General features: G+C 41.7%; 2 protein-coding genes across 34 annotated transcripts in view; both read right to left on the minus strand.

The window, feature by feature from the left end:
• Window positions 1–424: 424 nt before the first annotated feature.
• SNRPE (small nuclear ribonucleoprotein polypeptide E) overlaps window positions 425–24,334 on the minus strand; it is a 196,244-nt gene continuing 172,334 nt past the window's right edge. Inside the window, exons 2-6 of one of the 2 annotated variants that reach the window (XM_050764829.1) lie at window positions 8,481–8,591; window positions 7,970–7,996; window positions 6,437–6,499; window positions 5,051–5,129; window positions 425–625 (exon numbers count right to left, since the gene is read on the minus strand). In XM_050764829.1, the coding sequence (XP_050620786.1) occupies window positions 570–625; window positions 5,051–5,129; window positions 6,437–6,499; window positions 7,970–7,996; window positions 8,481–8,534 (279 nt within the window). In that variant the 5' untranslated portion in view covers window positions 8,535–8,591 and the 3' untranslated portion in view covers window positions 425–569. Of the gene's footprint in view, window positions 626–5,050; window positions 5,130–6,436; window positions 6,500–7,969; window positions 7,997–8,480; window positions 8,610–24,334 lie in introns of those variants that run through there. The other variant, XM_050764827.1, reaches the window with a different exon arrangement.
• Window positions 16,030–24,334, minus strand: part of ZC3H11A (zinc finger CCCH-type containing 11A) — a 59,625-nt gene continuing 51,320 nt past the window's right edge. For 28 of the 32 annotated variants that reach the window (XM_050763167.1, XM_050763227.1, XM_050763190.1 and 25 more), the window contains 6 exons: window positions 22,287–22,790; window positions 21,571–21,647; window positions 20,094–20,409; window positions 19,441–19,607; window positions 19,008–19,075; window positions 16,030–18,010 (listed from right to left, as the gene is read on the minus strand). In XM_050763167.1, the coding sequence (XP_050619124.1) occupies window positions 17,752–18,010; window positions 19,008–19,075; window positions 19,441–19,607; window positions 20,094–20,409; window positions 21,571–21,647; window positions 22,287–22,790 (1,391 nt within the window). In that variant the 3' untranslated portion in view covers window positions 16,030–17,751. The remainder of the gene's footprint in view (window positions 18,011–19,007; window positions 19,076–19,440; window positions 19,608–20,093; window positions 20,410–21,570; window positions 21,648–22,286; window positions 22,791–24,334) is intronic. The other 4 variants (XM_050763284.1, XM_050763295.1, XM_050763315.1 and 1 more) reach the window with 1 other exon arrangement.

Here is a 24,334-nt window from a genome sequence, read left to right on the forward strand (position 1 = left end):
TCTTTGCCTATACCCAAATACTTCTCACATTCTGATCTTAGTGATAAAATTCACAAAGACCTCACAGTGACTCAGTTACAGTGTTGAGCAATACTGACCCAATTAAATAACGTACCCAACCTATTTAGGTTAGAAACTCTGGTATTCCAGCATCCAGAACCAGAAGTGATGAAGACATTTATTAGTGCAATAACCCCAATTTATTTTTGTGAACCCTCCCCTTCTCCACCTCCCAATACTGGAAGCTTACCTGTCAGGCAGAATTCCTAATCTGCCTCAAAATCTACAGGTCCAAGCTCTGCGAATACCAAGTGCTCAAGGCAACTGCCACCCTTCAGAAAACTAAAGTAAATACCAACAACGAACGGTGTTAGTGTGTAAAAAGTCTCTACTGATGAATAGGAAGAAGCAATGTAAATTTTTAAATACAAACAATCCCACAGCATTTATTGCCATCTTGTATAACACAAGGGTAATCAAAACAATATGAATAAATGTTCATATTAGACAAAGGACATCTAAAAACAAACTGTATTCTTCTCAACAATTTCTCACTTCATTGATCATTTCTAGTTGGAGACACTTTGTAGCAGAGTAATATTATCTCCTTTCAGCATGATCCGACCTGCAACACAAAAACAACAAAAGGCTATTAATAGCCACACACTCAGATGTTTTACTCTCAGAATTTTGTATCCAGTTTTTGAACAACATTTTGAAAATGCTTTCTTATAAAAACACGTAAACATTTTCAAGTGTCCATATAGTGAAATGCTTTCTGGCTCCATTAGAATACATTTACCTTTTCTACAAACTAACAAAGGTAGATGGTATTTCATGACAAGCATCATTTCTATGAACTAAGTCAACTCAATAGGCCTCATACAACATTTCCCAATGCTGAGTTTGTAAAAGTTTGGAAATGAGTCGTATGTCAAGTTTGGGAAATATAGCATATTATAACTCCATTCTTAAAGCTGTTAGTATATTAAAGACTCCACCCTATCTCTACTAAAAATACAAAATTAGTTGGGCGTGGTGCAGTGTGCCTGTAATCCCAGCTACTTGCGAGGCTGAGGCAGGAGAATCGCTTGAACCTGGGAGGCGGTGGTTGCAGTGAGCCGAGATCGCACCACTGCACGCCAGCCTGGGCAACAAGAGCAAAACTCTAGTCTCAAAAAAAAAAAAAAACCAAAACTCCACCCTACAATAAACAAACCTGTTTAAGTTTTACCCAAACTTTCCTAAGGTTATTTAAGACGATACTTTTCTAAGAAATCTATAAACATCTTCAGGAACACTGGTGTTCACTGGCAGAATAGTTTGAGACATGTTGATCAACTCCAACAGTAATTAAACTGTTCTACTTTCCCAGGCTTCTGCAGGTATTAATAATATTCTATTCTACAGGATGAATACTACCATGAGAATTCAACAGTTGGTAAATAATTTATAAATAATATGACCTCGGTGAGGCTAAGCCTGCCCTTCCTGGCAAGACATCTTAAAATCTGAAAAATCCAGCTGGGTATGGTGGCTCATGCCTATAATCCCAGCACTTTGGGAGGCCAAGGTGGGCGGAATGCCTGAGCTTAGGAGTTTGAGACCAGCCTGGACAACACGGTGAAACCCCGTCTTCTACTAAAATATAAAAAATCAGCCAAGTGTGGCGGCATGCACCTGTAATCCCAGTTACTTAGGAGGCTGAGGCAGGAGAATCACTTGAACCCATGAGGTGGAGGTTGTAGTGAGCCGAGATTGTGCCATGGCACTCAAGCCTGGGAGACAAAGCAAGACTCCGTCTCCAAAAAAATAAATAAATAAATCTAAAAAACCCAGGTTTTCATAATAGTGTAAGCAGGAAGAAGCTAGCGAAACACCATACTGCTTCTCAGAATCTACTTTCCACATATCTAGTATAGGTTCATGAGAATCCTGAGGGTCTGAGAGACACCTGAAACCCACCACTGATAAAAGTATTAGTGAGCATTTAACAAATGAAGACAAAATGCCTAAATAAATCTCAAGTGAATGGGATGTTAATAGAAATGATTCAGTGTGTCTTGAAACCGTGAATACTAAGACCATTCATTAACTGGGTTAAGAAATACCGTTCATTGCCAGGCTTAGTGGCTCACACATGTAATCCCAGCATTTGGGAGGCCAAGGCAGGTGGACTGCCTGAGCTCAGAAGTTAGAGACCAGCCTGGGCAACACAGTGAAACCCCATCTCTACTAAAACACAAAAAATCAGCCAGGCGCGGTGGTGCACGCCTGTAGTCCCAGCTACTCGGGAGTCTGAGGCAGCAGAATTGCTTAAACCCAGGAGGCGGAGGTTGCAGTGAGCCAAGATCGCGTCATTACATTCCAGCCTGGGCAACAGAGTGAGACTCCGTCTCCAAAAACAAAAGAAAGAAATACCATTCATTATTCAAGTATTTTTTAGTTTCTATTATGCGCCAGGCATTGAGTTAGGTACTGAGCACACTAGGGATCAAAAAAGGCATGATTCATGCACTTATGGTGAAGCATCTCATAACAGGAGAGACATTAATAAAATAATTTCAATAATAAATGTTTTACTACAAACTCAGGGAGCACATAACCCCGCCTCCCCCATCCCCAGCAAAATCAAATTAAACTCTGAACTTTTTAGAACAGGGCTTCCTAACCCCTGGGCCACAGACCAGTACCAGTCCTGGTCCCTGTTAGAAACCAGGTCACACAGCAAGTGAGCAGTGGGCAAGGTGGCAGAGCTTCATTTGTATTTACAGCCACTCCACATCACTAGTATTCCTGCCTGGGCTCTGCCTCCTGTCAGATCAGCGGAGGCCTTAGATTCTCATAGGAGCATGAAACCTATTGTGAACAGGGCACAGAGGGATCTAGGTTGCGCACTCCTTATGAGAACCTAATGCCTGATGATCTGTCACTGTCTCCCATCACCCCCAGATGGGACTGTCTAGTTGTGGGAAAATAAGCTCAGGGCTCACACTGATTCTACATGATGGTGAGTTGTATCATTATTTTATTAAATATTACAATGTAGTAATAATAGAAATAAAGTGCACCATAAATGTAATGTGCTTGAATCATCCGAAAACCATCCCCCACACTCCGGTCCATAGAAAAACTGTCTTCCACAAAACTGGTCTCTGGTGCCAAAATGGTTGGGGACCACTGTCTTAAGAGAACTGATATTTGATCTGAGCTCTAAAGACACAAGGAATATCATATACAAAGATTAATGGTTGGGCAAATGCACAGACTCAAAGAACTGAAATAAGACAAGTGTTGCTAAAGCTCAGAAAGTAAGGCACAGTGATATGAGATGAGCAGAGGGAGATAAGACTAGATCATAAAGATCATTAGATTTGCAGAATCATTAGATTTTTTTTATCCTAAGAGCAACAGGAAGTCACTGAAGAATTTCAAGCAAAGGGATGACATGTTCAGATTGGTGTTTTTAAAAGATGACTGAGGCCTGGAAAGCAAACTGGAGGTAGCTGCAGAGAAATCAATTAGTAAGCTGAATTGGAAACTGGTGCCATTCAATAAGGCGGGAAATAATAATACAATAGCTCTAAACAGTGTGAGTTGGAATTGAGTTTGCTTTCTGATATGCTGACTTTAAGAAGCCTTTGAAACATTCAAGTAGAAATGGTGAATAGGCCCAGACTTGGGAGTCCCAAATTTGGGAGTCAATATACATAGATGGTAATTGAAGCTGTACTCCAGTGCCTAGGCAGACAATACTGAATGACAGGAGGGCCTAGAACCAAGCCTGGAGCAACTCATTTAGTGACTGGGTCCCAAAGAATGAACATACAAGTCTGAAAAATAGCCAGAAATGAAAAATTAAAACCCAAGTATAATATCGTAGAGCCAAGGTGTGATACTGCAAAATATTTATTTGGTCTTCAATCCCATACAACTCCTAAAATCCTCAGAATCTCTAAGGTGTTGCCTTTTTGTATGCTAATGATTGACTGACCACCAGCAGCCCCTGCAAAGTTTCAGCATTGGAGCTGCTCACTGAAAGGACCAAGGCATTAGTGAGGTCAGACTTTCAGCCCCACCCTCCAACCCAGGGAGGAGAAGAGGAGCAGAAGGTTAAGCTGATCACCAATAGCCAATTTATTCAGTCAGGCCTACATAATGAAGCTTACATAAAAACTGAAAACAATGGGTTTCTGACAGCTCAACACATGGAGGTTCCCAGAGAGCAGTAAGCTTGTAGAGGGCACAAAAGCTTCGCATCCCTTCCTATATGCCTTGCCCTGTGCATCTCTTAATCTGTATTCTTTGTAACATCCTTTATAATAAACCAGTAAATATAAGTGTTTCCCTGAGTTCTGTGAGCTGCTCTAGCAAATTAATTAAACGAAAGGAGGGGTTATGGGACCCAGTTTACAGCCAGTCAGTAAGAAGGACAGGTAAAACAATCTGGAGCTGACAATTGGCATCTGGTGGAGCATCGAGGGGCAGGGAAGGCAATCTTGGGGATTGAGCCCTCAACCTCTGGGAACTGACACTATCTCCAGGTAGATAGTGTTAGAACTGAACTGAACTTGACGACTCCAAGCTGACGTCCACTGCTGAACTGACTGCTTGCTTGGTGTGTGGGGAAATACGCCCACACATCTGGTCACAGAAGTCTTCTGTGTTAATTATTGTCAACTGAGGAAATAGAAAGATCTACTTGGGTTTTCCCCCCCACTCAGACAAGGGAACAAAGCGCTTTAAGGAGGGAGTGGCCAATGGTGCCAAATGCTGTTGAGAGTTTAATTAAAATGAGGATTAGTACTGATCATTAGATTTAACACCACTAGTCTTTGGTTCCCTTGGTGAGAGCTCTCTGGGCAGAGAAGCCAAAATGGAGTGTGGTGAGAAGTGAGTGGTAGAGAATAATTTCAAAAGTGTACTACTACTCTGAATAATAACTTCTCAAATGCAAAGTAAAATCAAACATGAACTGAGTTGCAGGTCACTGAATTCTGCAAGTGAACAAAACATTTCTACGATTCTGTAAGACCACTTATATCCTTACCCAGTTGTTTTCTTGACTTTGTTTTAGAATGAATCTCTTCTGCATCATCTAATACAAGGTTCATATATTCATCAAAACCCTAGAAAAATAAACAAACTGTCATCGTCAAAGAAAATCACATCCAACCCATTTTAAATGTGTATACCTATGCAGATACAAAATCCAACTAACTTCAAAGATTCACTCATCTCAAGCCCTGCACTCCACCTTCCACCCAAAGTCTTTTTTCTTTTTTTTGAGAAAGGATCTCACTTTGTCTCCCAGGCTAGAATGCAGTGGTGTGACCTCGGCTCACTGCAGCTCAACCTCCTGGGTTCAAGCAATTCTGCTGCCTCAGCCCCACCAAGTAACTGGGACTACAGGGCGCACCACCGTGCCTGGCTACTTTCTGTATTTCTGGTAGAAACAGGGTTTCATCATGTTGCCCAGGCTGGTCTCGAACTCCGGAGCTAAAGTGATTCATCATGCTCGGCCTCCCAAAGTGCTAGGATTACAGACATGAGCCACCGTGCCCAGCAAAATATTTAAAAATTAGCTGGACATGGTGGTGCATGCCTATAGTCCCAGCTACTAGAGGCTGAGGTGGAAGAATCACTTGAGCCAAGGAGTTCAAGATTGTAGTGAGCTCTGACAGCACCTGGGTGACAACGCAAGATCCCAACTTAAAAAAAAAAATTACTTAGGGTAGCCTGCTATCCCTATTTAACCCCACTGAGCTCTATTCAGGTATCACCTAACCCACAACAAACAATTCCATTAGTCCCCACCCTTCCTAATTTCCTTTCTTTTGTCCCCTCTCTCCATACTAACATCGTTGCTCAAATATTTTTTTTCAAATAATTTTTAAAAGTTAATTTTCAGCCAGGCATCGTGGCTCATGCCTGTAATCCCAAGACTTTGAGAGCCTGAGGTGGGAGAATCACCTGAGCCCAGGAGACCAGCCTGGACAACAATGTGAGACCTCGTCTCTATAAAAAATAAAAATTTAGCAGGCTGTGATGGTGCACACTTTTGGTCCTAGCTACTTGGAAGGCTGAGGCAGGAGGACTGCTTGAGCCCAGGAGGTTGAGGCCACAACGAGCCATGACTGTGCCACTGCACTCCAGCCTAAGCAACAGAACAAGGCCCTTTCTCAAAAATAAAATACAAATTTTCTTCTCAACACAGACAGAGGAAAGAAAATGAATTAAAAGTTAATTTTCCCTGTCTATTAAAAATTACCCAATCCTTACCTATCAACAATGAAAAAAGGCTAAATAGCGGCCCCCAAAAAACTTTGCTTAGGTTGGATCTTTCACTTTTTATACACTGTTCTGGCTAGCCACTTTCTGAGAAATCTTTTTCTATGACCAAACTGCTATGAGATAAAATTGCCTGGATACTCACAATGATACAGCCTTCTATCCGCATATTCACTTGCTCATAGAGCCACACCTGAATCCGCGATCTCTGAAATAATCATAAAAGTGGAAACGTTAAAAAAAGAAAAATGGGGCCGGGTGCAGCGACTCATGCCTGTAATCCCAGCACTTGGGGAGGCCCAGGCAGGTGGATCACAAGGTCAAGAGATAGAGGGCATCCTGGCTAACATGGTGAAGCCCCATCTCTACTAAAAATACAAAAAAAATTAGCTGGGCGTGGTAGCACATGCCTGTAGTACCAGTTATCAGGAGGCTGAAGCAGGGGAATCACTTGAACCCGGGAGGCGGAAACTGCAGTGAGCCGAGATCGAGCCACTACACTCCAGCCTGGGCGACAGAGTGAGACTCCGTCTTAAAAAAAAAAAGAAAAGAAAAGAAAAGAAAAAAAAGAAAAAGAAAAACAGGCCAGCTGCCTCGATTCACACCTGTAATTCCAGTACTTTGGGATGCCAAGCAGAATAATTCGCTTTGTGGCCAGGTGTTCAAGATTAGCCTGTGCAACATTAAGCAAGATCTTGCCCCCTCCCCCGCCCCCCTCCCAAAATTGAAGTACACAAAACCTAACCATTTTGGTCAAACGACAAGAGAAATATGGCTCCTAAAAAAAACTGTAATGAATGTAAGTCAAGAGTTTTAACTAATTAGCCCATATCTAAGAATTATTCACCAGTAATCTCAAAGAGAATTTTCATTTAATAAGTTCTATATTGGAACTATATAACCTAATAATTTTCCTGTGATCTTGGGACTCAACATTTCTTACTGCTTCTGGTTTCAATCTATTTAAGAGTGAAAGTTTTTGACAGCATAGCACAAAGCAGCAATTTCTAATGACCAAGGGCTTATATCTTGCAGCAAAATCCAGTTCCAAAACAAAGCTTTCTCATGTCACACACCTAACAACCAGTACAGGAGCCCTCAATTCAGGTGGTTAAAAATTATTATCACCTGAAATTAATGTTTTTCAGTTGTGTTGTCACACTATAAAATTTAAGTTGCTAAAGTTCCCCGCAAAGGAAAGCAGCTGCCACCAAATTCCTCTGAAGCTACCCCTTCTTTCTTTTTCCGTCTTTAAGTTTTCCAACAGATATTAAACACACCACCTCTTGACATGGTTTAAGTTGGTTGGGTTTTTCTTCCAATGTGTTTCATCTTAAAGGGGAGAGGTTCCAACGTTCTAGGCATAATCACTACTAACAAAACTACTGATGCCCAAATACCATGCTCAAGTCTGCTGATAATACTTTTTGGAATTAAAAAGTATTTTTGATCTTGCAAAGTAATAATACAATTCTTTGCATGTTGGGAAGTGGCATGGATACACACCACTTCACCACATTAGTGCTTTCTCAGTACTCCTTCCCCTCGATTACCCTTCAATCTCCAGTTACATCTATTTTTAAATTCTAGAACACAGCGATCACTCAGGTTAACACAAAAAACTAAATCAGTTCATCTCTTATTTAAAAAATAGTTACGAAACAAGCAACTTACGTACATTTTGTAAGTATCTGAAGATGAGGTTCTGCACCACAGTGGCTAAGGAAAAAATACAAAAGCAGCATAGACTGCTTCCTGAAACAACTGGACGACCCTGTTCCCGTCTCACCTTGGTATACTGAACGCGAGGTCTGGTGCTTACGCAAACAAAAAGTGCCCAGCTGGGCATTCATTAGGGGTCTTCTAAAGATTAAAGAACATCCCTTCTACTTTCATTCCCCTGGAGTTTCCCGAAACCTTTAACTCCCGTTTTTACTCCGCACCTAAAGTTCTCTTCCCTCCTTTCGCCGCCTCCATTCCTGCATTCCCCCACGGCAGGGGTCCACCCAAGACCACCTCCCCACCATCACGGTTCTTCAACTACCCGCGCTTTCTTCCAGTCTTGGTCGCCCCGGGGGCTCATGGGATGTGGATTCGTACTCCGCTACCCCAGGCCTGCTCTCAGTCTGCGCCTTCGCACCCCGTATTCTGGCCCGAACCTCCCAGTCCTGACATCCTGCGTAGGATACGATGGGCTGCACCATAACCTTCTGCACTTTCTGGCCCTGGCCACGGTACGCCATGGTGAAATTTCACAAAGAGCACAACCTCACGCTGCCTCTGAGAGCAATTTCCGGAATAAAGAACCGGAAGCGGAAGTATGTGAAGGTTACGCGGCGACATGGGCGTCTCCTAGGAAATGCCCCTCTAGCCACGAAGTCATGTTTCTCCGCTGCATGGCCTCCGAGGGAGGCCAAACTGAGGCGTCTGCGCTGTGGAAGGTGGACCGGTCCTATAGCGCCACCTGGAGGCAGGCGGGAGGAGGTGCCTTCGGTTGCCATGTCTCCAATCTCTTTTCTTTTCTTTTTTTTTTTTTTGAGGCGAAGTCTCGCTCTCTCGCCCAGGCTAGAGTGCAGTGGCGCGATCTCAGCTCACTGCAACCTCCGCCTCCCGGGTTCAAGCGATTCTCCTGCCTCAGCCTCCCGAGTAGCTGGGACTACAGGCGCGTGCCACCACGTCCTACTAATTTTTTGTATTGTTGGTAGAGACGGGGTTTCACCATGTTGGCCAGTATGGTCTCAATCTCCTGACCTCAAGATTCGCCCGCCTCGGCCTCCCAAAGTGCTGGGATTACAGGCGTGAGACACTGCGCCCAGCCCGTATCTCCATTTTCTGAGTTAGCTTAAAAAGCCAAAATCGTCCCACTGTGTATCTCTGTGTGTAAAGTGAGTTAATTTCGTGCCTTTCCTAAAAGTTTAGGCTTGATAACAGCGTTGTGGTGGACAGGGTAGGGCGGCAAGAAGCCCAAACTTCAGGCCTCCCGCCTCTGGCAGTCGGCCAGGGGCGGTCTGCATTCCAAAGCCAGACGGCTGGTTCGCTCCAGTTACGGATTCAGCTCAGCCACTTCGTGGAGCGAGTTTACTGTTCAGGTGGCAACTGAGGGTGGCGATCTACCATGAAGACGCTGAAATCTACATGCCGGGCGCAAATCCAGCTCTTTTAGAGTTGGGTGACAAAGGATAAATTACTCAGCCTCACCGTGTCTTGGCTTAGTTTTCAAAACGGAGATTAAAGATTAACTTTACTCAGGGGGTTGAAGATTCAATGAAAGAATTGTCTATGTGTGCACACAGTTAGGCGTCAGCCAGTGTCAGAACATGTCCTTCCCTGGATAACACAGCTACTAAGTGGAGGAGCTGGAATTCGTAGTTGTGCCTGACCCCAAAGCCCAACTACCTTTCCATTGTGTCATGGCTTGTGGCCTGGCAGAGAGTTCATTTAATTGGCATACACATGTTATAGAAGAGGAAACTGAAGTTTAGACTTTTGAAAGGACTTGCCTTAAGGGAACACGGATTAGGGCAAATGGCAGAATCAAAATCAGCTTTTCAGAGGGCTTCTGTTTAGTGGGGATAATAGTAATGACAACCTCAGAAAGGGTTTGAATTGAAAGTGATTTTTAAACTACACAAAGCGGCCAGGCTCATGCATGTAATCCCAGCATTTTGGGAGGCCGAGGCAGGTGGGTCATCTGAGGTCGGGAGTTCGAGACCAGCCTGGGCAACATGGTGAAACCTTGTCTCTACTAAAAATACAAAAATTAGCCATGCATGGTAGCACACGCCTGTAATCCCAGCTACTGTGGGAGACTGAGACAGGAGAATCGCTGTCTGCAAATCGCCGGGAGGCAGAGGTTGCAGTGAGCCGAGATCATGCCACTGCACTCCAGCCTTGGCGACAGAGCGAGACTCTGTCTCAAAAAAATAAATAAGAATAAATAAACTACACAAAGCTAGCAAATGCTTGGGATAACTATTTCCTTTAAAAAATTTCAGCCGGGGCTGGGCACAGTGGCTCATGCCTGTAAATCCCAGCACTTTGGGAGGCTGAGGTGGGTGGATCACAAGGTCAGGAGTTCGAGACCAGTCTGGCCAATATGGTGAAACCCCATCTCTACTAAAAATACAAAAATTAGCCGGGCGTAGTGGCAGGCACCTGTAGTCCCATCTACTCAGGAGGCTGAGGCAGGAGAATTGCTTGAATCTGGGAGGCTGAGGTTGCAGTGAGCCAAGATCGCGCCACTGCACTCCAGCCTGGGTGACAGAGTGAGACTCCACCTCAAAAAAAAAAAAAAAAAATTTCAGCCGGGTGCGCTAGCTCATGCCTATAATCCCAGCATTTTGAGAGGCAGAGGCAGGAGGCTTGTTTGAGCCCAGGAGTTCAACACCAGCCTGAGCAACATAATCAGACCTTGGCTCTACAAAAACATTTTAAAATTAGCCAAGCCTGATGGTGCGTGCTTGTAATCCCAGCTACTCTGGAGGCTGACGTAGGAGAATCTCTTGAACCCAGGAGGCAGAGGTTGCAGTGAGCAGAGATCATGCCACTGCACTCCAGCCTGAGCAACAGAGCCAGGCCCTGTCAAAAAGAAAAAAAAAAAAGATTGCCTAGCTGGGTTTGGTGGCATGGCCTGTATTCCCAAGTACTAGGGGAGGCTGAGGTAGTAGGACTGCTTGAGCCTAGGAGTTCAAGAGTGCAGTGAGCTGTAATGGCACCTATAAATAGCCACTACAGTCCAGCCTGGGCAACATAGTGAGACCCAGTCTTTAAAAAATATTCCCCCATCCAAACCCAATAGAGTGTCACGTTGTCTGACTTCAAGACAGCATGTTTATTTTTCCCCACTACCCTCCCCCCCTTTTTTTTTAGACAGGATCTTCTGATGTGGCACAGGCTGACATGCAGTGGTGCAATCTCGGCTCACTGCAACTTCCCCACCAGGGCTCAAGCGATCCTCCCACCTCAGTCTCTGGAATAGCTCGGACCACAGGTATGCACCACCACACCTGGCTAATTTTTTGTATTTTTAGTAGAGACGGGGTTCTGCCATGTTGGCCAGGCTGGTCTTGAACTCCCGGCCTCAAGTGATCTTGCCTCGGCCTCCCAAAGTGCTAGGATTACACGTGTTAGCTGAACCCGGCCAGGATTACTTTTTTAAATCCAAGTAGATGATGTCTTCTTATTTGTTCAAACTTTCCTTTGAATCTTTCAAAAGTTTTTGGTTTTCTTCATATAGACCTTGTGATTTCTTAAGTTCAACCTTAGATATTTCATCTCTCTTGTTCTTAAAAATTGTATCTTTTCCTCAATTGTATGCTCTAGCTGATTTTTGGGGAAAAAAGGAATGATAAATGCAAGTACATAAAAATAAAATTTTGCGTGACTAAAAAGTGAAAACAAAGCCAAAACATCTGGGAAAAATATGTTTGCATTACATCTGAAAAATGACTAATTTTACTAATATGTAGAGTTCCTGAAAAAGAATGCTATTCTGGTTCTTTAATGATGTGTAAGAAATATTCCAAAACTTAGTAGCTTAAAACAACCACCATTTTGTTATAATTCATGACTTCATTGGTCAGGAATTTGGGCAGGTTCTCAGCTGGGTGATTCTTCTGCTCCACAAGACACATCTATGGCTTTGGTGTGTATCTTTGGAAAACTGGCCTTAGCTGGGTCCCTATCTCTATGTAGTCTCAGCTCTCACCACATGGTTTCTCTAGAAGGGTAGTATGCTTTCTTATATGGGGGATTAGGGGTCTAGCAAACCAAGGCCGAAGCTACCAGCACTTTCTTTTCTTTTTTTTTTTGAGATGGAGTCTCACTCTGTCGCCAGGGTGGAGTGCAGTGGTGCAATCTTGGCTCGCTGCAACCTCCGATTCCTGGCTTCAAGCAATTCTCCTGTCTCAGCCTCCCGTAGTTGGGATTACAGGTACGCACCACCACGTCTAGCTGATTTTTGTATTTTTAGTAGAGACGGGGTTTCACCATGTTGGCCAGGATGGTCTTGATCGCCTGACCTCTTGATCCACCCGCCTTGGCCTCCCAAAGTGCTGGGATTACAGGTGTGAACTACCGCACCCGGCCGCTCTACCAGCACTTTTAAAAGCCACGCCTGGGCCGGGCACTGTAGCTCACTCTTGTAATCCCAGCACTTTGGGAGGCTGAGACCGGCGGATTACCTGAGGTCAGGAGTTCAAGACCAGCCTGGCCAACATGGCAAAACCCCATCTCTACTAAAAATACAAAAATTAACTGGGCATAGTGGCGGGCACCTGTAATCCCAGCTACTCAGGAGGCTGAGGCAAGAGAATTGCTTGAACCCAGGAGGCGGAGGTTGCAGTGAGTGGAGATCGCACCACTGCACTCCAGCCCGGGTGACAGAGTGGGACTCCATCTCAAAAACAAAAAACAAAAAACAAAAAAAAAAACCCCAAAATTAAAATTGGCAATGGATGTGAGCAATCAGTTTGTAGCAAAGGAAATAGGAAAGTTGTTTAAACATGAAAAGATGCCCAGCTTCACTCATAAGAGAAAGGTTACAGTCAGAATGTCTGTCATAAAAGAAAAGAAAGAGAAAAGCAAACCAAACTACACTGAAGTGCTATTTCCCTTATTAGTTTGGCAATGATGAAAAAATAGTGCTACTGTAAATTATTAAGCTCTATTTCTAGGTACTTATCCTCCATACAAACTTACATGTGTGGTATAATGTAATCATCACAACATTGTTTAAAATACCCAGATGGGAAGCAACCTAAATGTCTATCAATAGGGACTACTATAAATTACTGCATCTTCATAGGGTGTAATTCTATGCAACTGTTATTAAGATTAAAGTTCTCTGTGCCACGATATGAAATGATATCCAATATACATGATGAAAAAAAAGGAAGGTATAATGTGCTTGAGATTTACTTCAAAATAACTCAGGGGAGCCAGCAGGACCAGATCTCAGATAAGGCAAGCCTAAGGATTTAGCATAATTGTAGGAATCACAATCACATGTACAAATACAAGCTTTGAAAAGTGAGTGCCTCCTTAAATTGTGCCTAAGTACCTTGCTTGCCTCACCCTCAGCCCAGCTAAGTAGGTCAGAATAGGGGGTGATGGATAGTTAGTATGGTAAAGAAGAAAGAGGATTGGCCATGAATCTGTAATTGTTGAAACTGGGTGACTATGTGGAGTTTATTATACTTTAATTCTAAATACATTTGAAATTTTAATAAAAAAGACACGGTTCAAAATGTCATGTGTTTTACGCGTGACACTGTATGTAAGTGTATTGCCTTACACGTGGCTAAAGTATCTCTGGAAGAATACCTGAGATACAGATAATGGAAAGTAAGACGAAACATTTGTTTCCTTTTGTTATTACAACTACCCTTAAGGTATCTGCAAAGTGGGCTTGAGAACCACTGACCCAAATAAACATACCCCTGAGAAAGGAGTCTGCCAAATCTCCCAAATATTTCAGAACATTCTTCCTCTCAGCTTGAAGTTTCTTTCATCCCAATCAGAAGCTTCACAACTTGCTGAATGGCTGTGATTAACTATTCTCTGCCATGCCATAGATTCAGACTCTGCAACATTTTTAGCAGTTAAATCCAACCAAATATAAATAACCGTAGTAACAGACCCTCTCAGTAAATATAAATCAAAAATTACTTCTCTTTTTTTTTGGGGGGGGGGATGGAGTCTTGCCCTGTTGCTCAGGCTGGAGTGCAGTGGTGTGATTGATCTTGGCATCTTGGTTCACTGCAACTTCCGCCTTCCAGGTTCACACAATTCTCCTGCATCAGTCTCCCAAGTAGCTAGGATTACAGGTGTGTGCCACCCCATCTGGCTATTTTTTTTTTGTATTTTTAGTAAAGATGGGGTTTTGCCATGTTGGCCAGGCTGGTCTCAAACTTCTGACCTCAGGTGATCCACCCACCTTGGCCTCCCAAAGTGCTGAGATTACAGGCATGAGCCACCACGCCCAGCCAAAATTACTTTTTTTAATGTAAAATTAAATTCTAGATTGCTGTTCTTATTTAGGGTCATCACTTATTTTTTGCTCACTTTATTGTACAGTGTTAAGAGAATGGTCAAGGATTTTAATTGTGCTCATGCCCCTTAACTAACATCATTTTGCAAATTCAAAATAAATTGCAGTTTGGAGTCTTAATTATTAATGCAGTTAAATGTCTGGGTTGTAGGAACTTTCAAAGATTTATTGAGCAGCTTCATAAAATCAAGATTTTAAAAACACTCTTGAAAAGATCTACTAATCAAACCCAATGGCACATAATATATAAACACACTGACCCTGAAACTACAGTGGGGGAATAGTCATCTTTAATGTCCTGTAGAATTTAGTGTCAAAATGAGTATGTGAATTAATGATACACAGTAAGTACTCAATAAATGTTAGCTAGTTTAGAAGTGTTACCTATTAAGCAGTTACAACTGGAGACCATGTATTTCCTGTTGCTACAGCCAAATTCAAAGCAATCAAATACTTTACAGAACTGCAGAACTGTTGGCTGGGCGTGGTGGCTCTGTAATCCCAGCACTTTGGGAGGCCAAGGCGTATCACTTTAGGTCGGGGGTTCCAGACCAGCCTCGCCAACATGGTGAAATCTTGTCTCCACTAAAAATACAAAAATTAGCCAGGTGTGGTGGCACACCCCTGTAATTCCAACTACTGGGGTGGCTGAGGCAGGAGAATCGCTTGAAACTGGGAGGCAGGGGTTGCAGTGAGCCAAGATTGTGCCACTCATTGCATTCTAGCCTGGGCAACAGAGTGAGACTCTGTCTCAAAAAACATACCGTGCAGAATTATTCTGGCAAAATAAAGCCACCATTTTAGAAAAGGATCATAGAACTCTGATCAATATATTAATAGATCAAGTTTTGTCACTGCAATTGTAATTATTAAACATTAGTCTTATCTTTCAAATACTGATCAAGATGAAAACATACTATGTTCTGGCTTTAAAGAGGAACCAGAGATTTAGGGTTAAGGCCAGAACTTTAGGAATTATTATCTTGAGATAAAATATATGAAACATAAAACTATCTTATTTCTGTTATAACCAAACTGGAACATTTGGGCCCTTTTCTTACTGGTAAAATGAAAAACTATCAATCAAAACTAGTCTTTTGCTTTTTGTGAAAAGTTGATTCAACTTGTTGGGACGACTTTAGACTAACAGGAAAAATCTATGTTCTTTGGTAGCTAACAAACATATGCATTCCTACAATTTAAAAAATTGGCACACCTATTAAGAAACCTGGACTTTCATCAATTAAATTTCTTATCTGCCGCACTTTCATGCTTGAAAATTCTGTATCGTTGACTCTAAAGATCACGTTTATTCATTTATTTTTCATCAGCCTCTTGAGGCAGAGTAGGCCCAGAGAGACTCCCTAAGATCACTTTTAAACCCTCCCTCCTTTTAAAAACTTAATGGCATTGCTTGAGTTACAACACTAAGAAATATCTGTGTCAGAAAAAAAAATCCTCACATTATAATAATATAAATTCTTACCTAAAGCACATGCAGCTAAAACTGAGCACACTTGTTAATTTGGCAATATATCCAGGTGAAAGATTTCTAAGCCAAATAATAACTGAAATTTGGGCACTTACAGGAAAGGCCAATAACATTCTGATTGGGGTCTCTTGTCAAGGTGGATCCTAGGCTGACAGGATGATATGATCTAAGATTACTTAGCTCACAACATCAAGAGTTTCCTACATCAGTTTTATTTAAAACACAAACAAGTATTTCTCTTTCTGTAAGGGCAAATGGTTCAAATAATGCGGAACACGAAACACTGACTAATACAAGTGCTTTAAATATGAAACAAAATTATTTTTTAAAAAAGCAAAAGAATAAAGAATATATACAAAAGGGACCTGGAATCTGTAAGCTGATTCCAAAAACGAAATAAGTAGAAAATTTGTGGTGCAACCTGAACATTCTACCCCTGCTTTGGAGAAGGGCTATCATACAACATTCAGTCAGCTGAAGATGGATTGGTAGAGGTGTGTCTATACATAAATTTCAAGTCATTTTTGCTTGTGCAGAATCATCCAAATCTTCCCAAGACTGAATGGGCAGTCCTGTGGCTTTCTTCCTTTTCCATATTCCCAACAAGGCTACATGAAGTTCAACTCTTGATGAGCCGCTTACAACAGCAGTTCCTTAGGAGCCAACATGACAGGTGGGTCAGATTTCCCTATGAGAAACAAAACTGGCCACCTACAGCAAAATATCAAAATGGGAAAGTCCTTCCTTCCTCCTCCTCCTCCTGATTATATACAACGTATCTCCTTTCAAGACTATTATTCCCATCATGCTTATTCCTTCACAAATCTAAACCTTGAGGTGATATGAAGGAAACCAACATCAAGAAAAGAAAACTCAATTCAGAAATGAAGAAAACTGGCAGGTATACAATACACCCCCAGAGCATCTCAATATCCCTGGCACAGTACAGTTCCATGTACTGCTACAGCCCATAGATAAACATTGGCAGCTTGAATAAGCTCATTTTTTCCCTCCGGTGGGTGAAGGCCACCAAATAAATACTGGGCAACAGGGGTTTGATGGGAGAGTTAGAAATAAAAAATTTACCAGATTTTGTCCCTGTGATAATTCAATGCCAGTAAGGAGGCAAGTACTGAAGAAAAAAAGGGACAATTTTCATACTACAAAAGAATTTCCTCTAATCATGTCACCATTTCATATAATGAATCCAGGGAATCCCAGAAATAGAAAATTAGTTTCAGGGGACCCCCTGAGGCACTTTAAAGCCTTTTAAAAAATTACAGTAATAATAAATTAGATATTGCTCTTCAGAGGCTAATGGAGCAGCAGAAGCATCAAAATCAGGTCCAAAGAGTTATGCCCACATTACAGGCTTCCTGAGCTGCTCAGCCCTCTTTAAAGCTCAGCTGAATCTCTAAATACCTTTAAAAAGACATACAATTTAACACAGACTGGGTATTTTTGTTTAGTGGTAGCACAAAATTTGGTCCTTAATGGTAGCAGCTGTCTTCATCCATTTCAAAGTCAGGTAATATTAAGTACATCAAGACAATACATAAAGAACACAACAAAGGAGAAAAAAGCCAAAACTGACAAACACCTCAAGGAGTCACTAAGTTCGCTTGCACCCTTTCACTTGACCTCCCTCTCAGTCTCTTTTTTGTGGAGAGAAGGGTATGACAGAACTTTTTTCTCAGAAGATGATAAACAATGGCATCAAATGGACAAAATGGTTATAAAGTAACTTTAAAAATCTGACCCCAAGGAATCCAGGACACATACAGATAATTCAGAGGTATACTTCTGATTTGGGGCAAATTCTAGACTAAAGAAATGATCATCTCAGGTAAATGTTACAATAGATGAAAGTAAGTCCAGCTTTTTGGCGATTTTTTTTTAAGTGTCCTCACTACCACCTTCAGCTATCAATCATTTCTGATAGCTCAAGCAGAAGGTCATCTTCATCTTTCCCAGGATCCAGGTCAATCTCAGCTTCCAATTTGCCTCCTGAAATCTCCCATATTAGTTTCTCAAAATCATCCTCCACAGAGAGTGGGGGCTTTCCTGTTGAGGCAGAGCTGAGTCGGCGAGTTTTCATGCTCATTTGGGATGAGGAAGGGCCAGACACCTCTGGGGGTGAGGAATCTGAAGAGGACTGGGTTGGAGGCAGCACGAGACTGTAAGAAAAAAGAGATTATTAGAAAACTGCCCTTTTTTCAATAGTTGGCTGAATCACCTAGTCTCATGGACACAAAGAGTGAGCAAAAATTTGTTTCTAAGAACATACATAAAGAAACAATTCTTTTACTGATTTGGGATCAAGCATTTTTTTTTGCAGGGGGGGCAGAGTCTCCCTTTGTCACCCAGGCTGGAGTGTAGTGGTACAATCGTGGCTCACTCCAGCCTCGACCTTCTTGGCTCAAGCGATCATTCTGCCTCCACCTCCCAAGTAGCCGGGTCTACAGGTGTGTGTCACCATGCCTGGATAATTTCTTTTTTATTAGAGACAAGACCTCACTACGTTGTCCAGGCTGGTCTTGAACTCCTGAGCTCAAGTGGTCCTCCACCCTCAGTCTCCCAAAGTGTTGGGATTACAGGCATGAGCCGCCCTGCCTGGCCAGCACCAAGCATTTCTATAACTCAAAGTAGGTGTTAAAGACATCTTTCAGAGGCTGGGCATGGTAGCTCACGCCTGTAATCCCAGCACTTTGGGAGGCCAAGGAAGGTGGCTCACTTGAGGTCAGGACTTTGAGACCACCGAAGATAATGTGGCAAAACCCTGTCACTACTAAAAATACAAAAATTAGCTGGGCCTTGTGGCAGGCACCTGTAATCCCAGCTACTTGGGAGGCTGAGGCAGGAGAATTGTTTGAACCCAGGAAGTGGAGGTTGCAGTGAGCAGAGATTGTGCCACTGTACTCCAGTCTGGGTGACACAGTGAGACCCTGTCTCAAACAAAAAAACAAAAAACATCTTTTAGGTAATATAGCAAAATGTAAATAATGGCACCAAAGGAGAACAGCAACCCTAAATTTTCATACTTTCTTGCATTTAATTTGAAGTGCAGCAGATTTATTTGGATGTTGCTGAAGTTGTTTATCAGTGTTATTCTCTAGAGAGCCTAAACAGTAACAGGGGCCTGGAGTTTGTTTAGAAAGAATTACAAAGCATTACCTGTCTCTAGGATTTTCTGCTTCAGGCACAGTGACTGATTTGTCCTCAGAGACAAGCGGGACAACAGCCTGCAAAAGGAAGAGTCAGGTAATTCAGTGAGAGTTGGTTTTTTAATTTGAGCATATTCATTTTCTTTTGCTGCCTTCTTAGAATTGTGGCTGATTCTTGAAGCCTGTGAATCTAAGAATCGATAATCTAAAGGTTGAGTATATAAATAAGCAAAATATCTTGCCACCTAAAAATTAGCTTTTAAAAAATCCTGTCCTGCTACTTCACAAATATCAAACTGTGAATATAAAATACAGTAATAACCCAAATTACGGAAATGCCAGGAAGCGATATACACAAGATATAGATAAGAGTGCTAGTAGACAGTCTTTCCTGCTTTCCCACCACACAGAATAAAGCACCACGAAGTGAATATACGTCTTACCACAGCTGCTTTTTTGGCTGGGGGTTCCTGTAGGACACTGCTGGAGCTGAGTGGCTTCACAGCGGCAATGACAGCAGGGTGCATCTCCACTGCCTTACGTTTTGGGGCCAATTTGGGGGATGACACAACTTTAACCACAGATGGCTTCACGTTCACTTTGGGTTTAGCTACAAGGGGCAGAAAATATCTGATAAACAGCGAGAATAAACTCTTTTAAATGGAGAATAACTCAGAATAAAATATCAAAACTCCTTCAGTATTAGAAATATCACAAATAATTTATTTAAAAAGAGACTGAAAATGATCCAAAGGCAATTTGTGGTCACCATGGTGGTCACTATAGGTGGTCACCATGTAGATATAATACCACTTAAATTTGTTACCATTCCTCTATTCCTTTTTATTCAATACCAGAGGGAAGATGCACCATAGAAAGTTTTACACAAAGCTTTTTAAATAGCAATTTTAAATTCTGAGAAAAGAACTCATCTCGTTTTGCCTTTGTATAAAAATATCAGAAATATTACTGTCTACCTGTGGATATAAGGCAAATGAAATTCAACCCAGTTATTGCCAGGAAGTTACTGGCAACAACTGGGTTGAATTTGGTAATTTTGATAACCTGAAGCAATACATAGTATAGAAATACTTGCCTTTACCCCTTTTTTCCAAGGTCTGTGCTGCACATTTCACATTCAATACTGAGTCTCCAATCCCTGAGGTTTCTACCTCCACCTTCTGGGATGACTTTGTGGGAAGCCGCTTGGTCAGGTGCCGTGTGATTCCTGGCACAGCAGTGAGCACTGGTTTCTCTGCCACTTGGGTATTGCAAGAGGCCATATCTCCCCGAAGAGGTGTCAAGACTGATTTTTCCCTCTCCTGCTGTTTCTGCATGTGCTTCTCTCTCATGGTCTCACATCTCTTAACTTGAATTTTAGTGATGTCAACTCCTGTGGTCTCACCTGAAGCCTGTGGATAAATTTAAATGACAGAATTAAAATCTGATACCTCTAATAACCTCTATGATATAAGTACCAGGCTAACATCTAAGTTAAGCAGAGTCTCACATGATCCAGAATCTGAGAGAAAAGCTCTTTATTTGATGTCAAATAGACAATACCCTGTTAGAGATGAAAGATTAGAATTAGACATGTGTGGAATAATAAAAAAACCCAGATTCTACAGGCTGGAAAACCATGACTCTAAGTCAAATACTAATGATTTCTAAATAATCAAATACTTGCACAAAGATTTATGTACAAAGATATTATTTTATTTATGATTGTGTAAAACAAACTCTGAATGTCCAGGAAAAGACTTTATTTGTGTAATGGAGAATCATGTGGTCAGTAAAAACAAACTTCTTGAAGAATTATTAACATGATAAAGTTAAAGTAGGCTGTAAAATGATACACTGTAGAGTTCTCGATTATGTTCTAAATATGGGTTTAACATTAAACAAATTCACATGCATGCATATATAAACAAAAAGGTCGAAGAAGGCCAAGTGTGGTGGCTCATACATGTAATCCCAGCACTTTGGGAGGCCAAGGCAGGCGGGTCACTTGAAGCCAGAAGTTCGAGACCACTCTGGACAACAAGGCAAAACCCTGTCTCTACTAAAAATACAAAAATTAGCCAGGCATGGTGGTGCATGCCTTTGATCCCAGCTATATGGGAGGCAGAGGCACAAGAATCGCTTGAACCCAGGAGGCAAAGGTTGCAGTGAACCAAGATAATGCCACTGCACTCCAGCCTGGGCAACAGAGCAAGACTGAAAAATCTCGAAGAAATCCACGGAAAAGATAATGATGGTTACATCTGAGCTGTATATTTTTAGGGCTTGTTCATTTTTTAAAAAAATTAAATTTCCAACTTTTGTATGATGCATAGCATTAGAAAAAACTCAGTTTAAAAAATATTGATGGCCAATTAAACAAAAAACTTTAAAACAGCAGCAAATACTGATATACACAGAACTATAGGAAATTCTCATAAGAAATTATAAGTAAAAAAGATTGTTTACCTAATATATGAGTGAATTATTGAGAAATTTACTGTAAGGTAAAACTACCAATTATCTAGCCTTTGTTTGCCATGAACAAAACCATACAATGATCTTAAATTTACCTCTTTAGCTTCTGTTCTAATACTGCTCTGAGAATCAACTTCATTTCCTTCCTGAAGGTTCTTCTCTTCTTTCATCCCTGTATTCACATTAAAGACATCATCAGTTATTTTATTTAAGCTGCAACTTCATGATAGATATGTTAAACAAAACTTTATTTAATGAAAGTAGTAAGACAGGACAAATAAAATTACAGTTAAAGTCCATTTGTGCTCCTAAAGTCTCAAAATACACATTAAAATAGCAAAGGTTGGCCAGGCATGGTAGGTCACATCTGTAATCCCAGCACTTTGGGAGACTGAAGTGAGCAGATCACACTTGAGGTGAGGAGTTTGAGACCAGCCTGGCCAACATGGTGAAAACCCATCTCTGTTAAAAATACAAAAATTAGCCGGATGTGGTGGCACATGCCTGTAGCTCCAGCTACTCGGGAGGCTGAGGCAAGAGAATCACTTGAACCCAGGAGGTGGAGGCTACAGTGAGCCAAGATCACGCCACTGCACTCCAGCCTGGGTGACAGAGTAAGACTGTCTCAAAAATAAAATAAAACAAAAGCAAAGGTCTACATAGCACTACTGAAAAACTTCATTTAATTCAGTGTTTTCAACGTTATCTGAGTAAAGAAAGGTTGTCAAAGAACTCCTAGGAAGATCCCATGGAACACCCCTCTAGAATATTATGTGGGGACGTGGTACTAGAGACCAAGTTCTCTTGTTACCTGTTCTTTTGGTGATTCGCAGCAGCCGCCTTGCCCCTAGAGTGGCCTCATGTTGAGACGGAGAGCTGGTGCTGCTCTCAGAGCTCTGCTGCACCCTCAGTGCCTTCTCCAGTTTAATTTCTTCTAGTGTCTTGATGTGCACCTCCTGCATAGACTTTGTTTTACCTGCAGGCTCCTCTGATTGTCCTTTGCTGGCAACAATGGGTGGCAAAACTACTGTTTTTTTAATTTCACTATCAGTCTTTAGCTTGATGCAAGTTGCATCCTTTTTGCTTTTTTGTCTCTCTGCTTCCTGCTGCCGATGTTTTTTTTCAGCCAGGACCTCAGAGAAGGTTTTGATACGGATAGTGGAGGAGCTTCTTGCTCCTGAAGTAGAATCATCAGTTTTTGAAGGTCCTTCTGTCTTGAGTTTAGTTTGCAATTCTCCACGTTTCTGACTGGCTCTTTCAAGAAGAATTTCTTCTAATGTCTTCACATGGATCTCACCAACTTTATTAACTTTCTCTGTTTTCATAGGAGAAAAACATGTCATTATACTTGAAGTTCACCTCTTATTGACTTATGATCTCTCTATTCTTGGATCAAGACAGTCCAATAGAGAGCTATCATTTAAGCAGTCAATTAAAAGGATCAAAAGGGTAACATTTATTTCTTTTCTTTTCTTTTTTTTTTTTTGAGACAGAGTCTTGCTCTTTTACCCAGGCTGCAGTGCAGTGGTAATAATCTCGGCTCACTGCAACCTCTGCCTCCCAGGGTTCAAGTGATTCTCCTGCCTCAGCCTCCCAAGTAGCTGGGACTACAGGTACCCGCCACCAAGCCCGGCTAATTGTTTCTATTTCAATTTTAGATTATTACAAGTTTCAGGCAGTGGTCCTCAAGGAAAACTCTTTGGAGGCAAAAATCGATTTGCATTTCTATTCAGAAGCTTATTCTTCAGAAACTGAAAGCCATTACTAGTTGGATAAATTTGTCACTATAAACCTTAACAAAAATAGCAATAAATTATTCATTAACTTATGGCTATAAACATGTAATGAACACTGGGCTAGAAATACAATGGTAAGCAAAATAAAATCTCTGTTCACATGTAATTTACAGTCTAATAGATAAATAAACAAGCTATAGCAGAGTATGGTAATGATAACTGCTTTGATAAGGGAAGTATAATGCTATAAAAGGACACAGCAGGAACACCTACCCTTGTCTACAAGAAAGTGATATTAAATGATAAAGGATAAAAAGAAGGTAAAACAAGTAACGAGATAGAAGAAAAATACAAAAGGCCCAGAAATGGGCATGCCACTGAAGAGCTATTTTCAACAATACATTAATCATTCTATATCTGTCTAAACTGAAGAGCAAATGTCACACTTCACAGATAGAACCATTCTCATTACCGAAGGGCTAAGAAAATAAATAATGAAAAGAGATAGTGTTGGCCGGGCGCGGTGGCTCAAGCCTGTAATCCCAGCACTTTGGGAGGCCGAGACTGGCGGATCACGAGGTCAGGAGATCGAGACCATCCTGGCTAACCCAGTGAAACCCCGTCTCTACTAAAAAATACAAAAAACTAGCCGGGCGAGGCGGCGGGCGCCTGTAGTCCCAACTACTCGGGAGGCTGAGGCAGGAGAATGGCGTGAACCCGGGAGGCGGAGCTTGCAGTGAGCTGAGATCTGGCCACTGCACTCCAGCCTGGGCGACAGACCGAGACTCCGTCTCAAAAAAAAAAAAAAAAAAAAGAGATAGTGCTATGAAATAAATAATTTGGAGATCATACACATATATATGTAATCACTGAATAACAGCTTTTAATGAACCCCCACCCCCACACCTAAAAAAAACATCCTTCCAAAATCTTTTTTTTTTTTTTTTGGTAGAGATGAGGTCTTCCTATGTGCCCCAGGCTGGTCTCCAAACTCCAGGCTTCAAGCAATCCTTCTGCCTCAACCAACCAAAGTGCTGGGATTACAGGTGTGAGCCACCATACCCAGTCTGAAATCTTAAATATACTGTGTTCTGTCTCACTTTCTGAACTCTTAAGTATGCTA

Source organism: Macaca thibetana, chromosome 1 (assembly GCF_024542745.1).
Source record: "Macaca thibetana thibetana isolate TM-01 chromosome 1, ASM2454274v1, whole genome shotgun sequence".
Classification (NCBI taxonomy): domain Eukaryota; kingdom Metazoa; phylum Chordata; class Mammalia; order Primates; family Cercopithecidae; genus Macaca; species Macaca thibetana.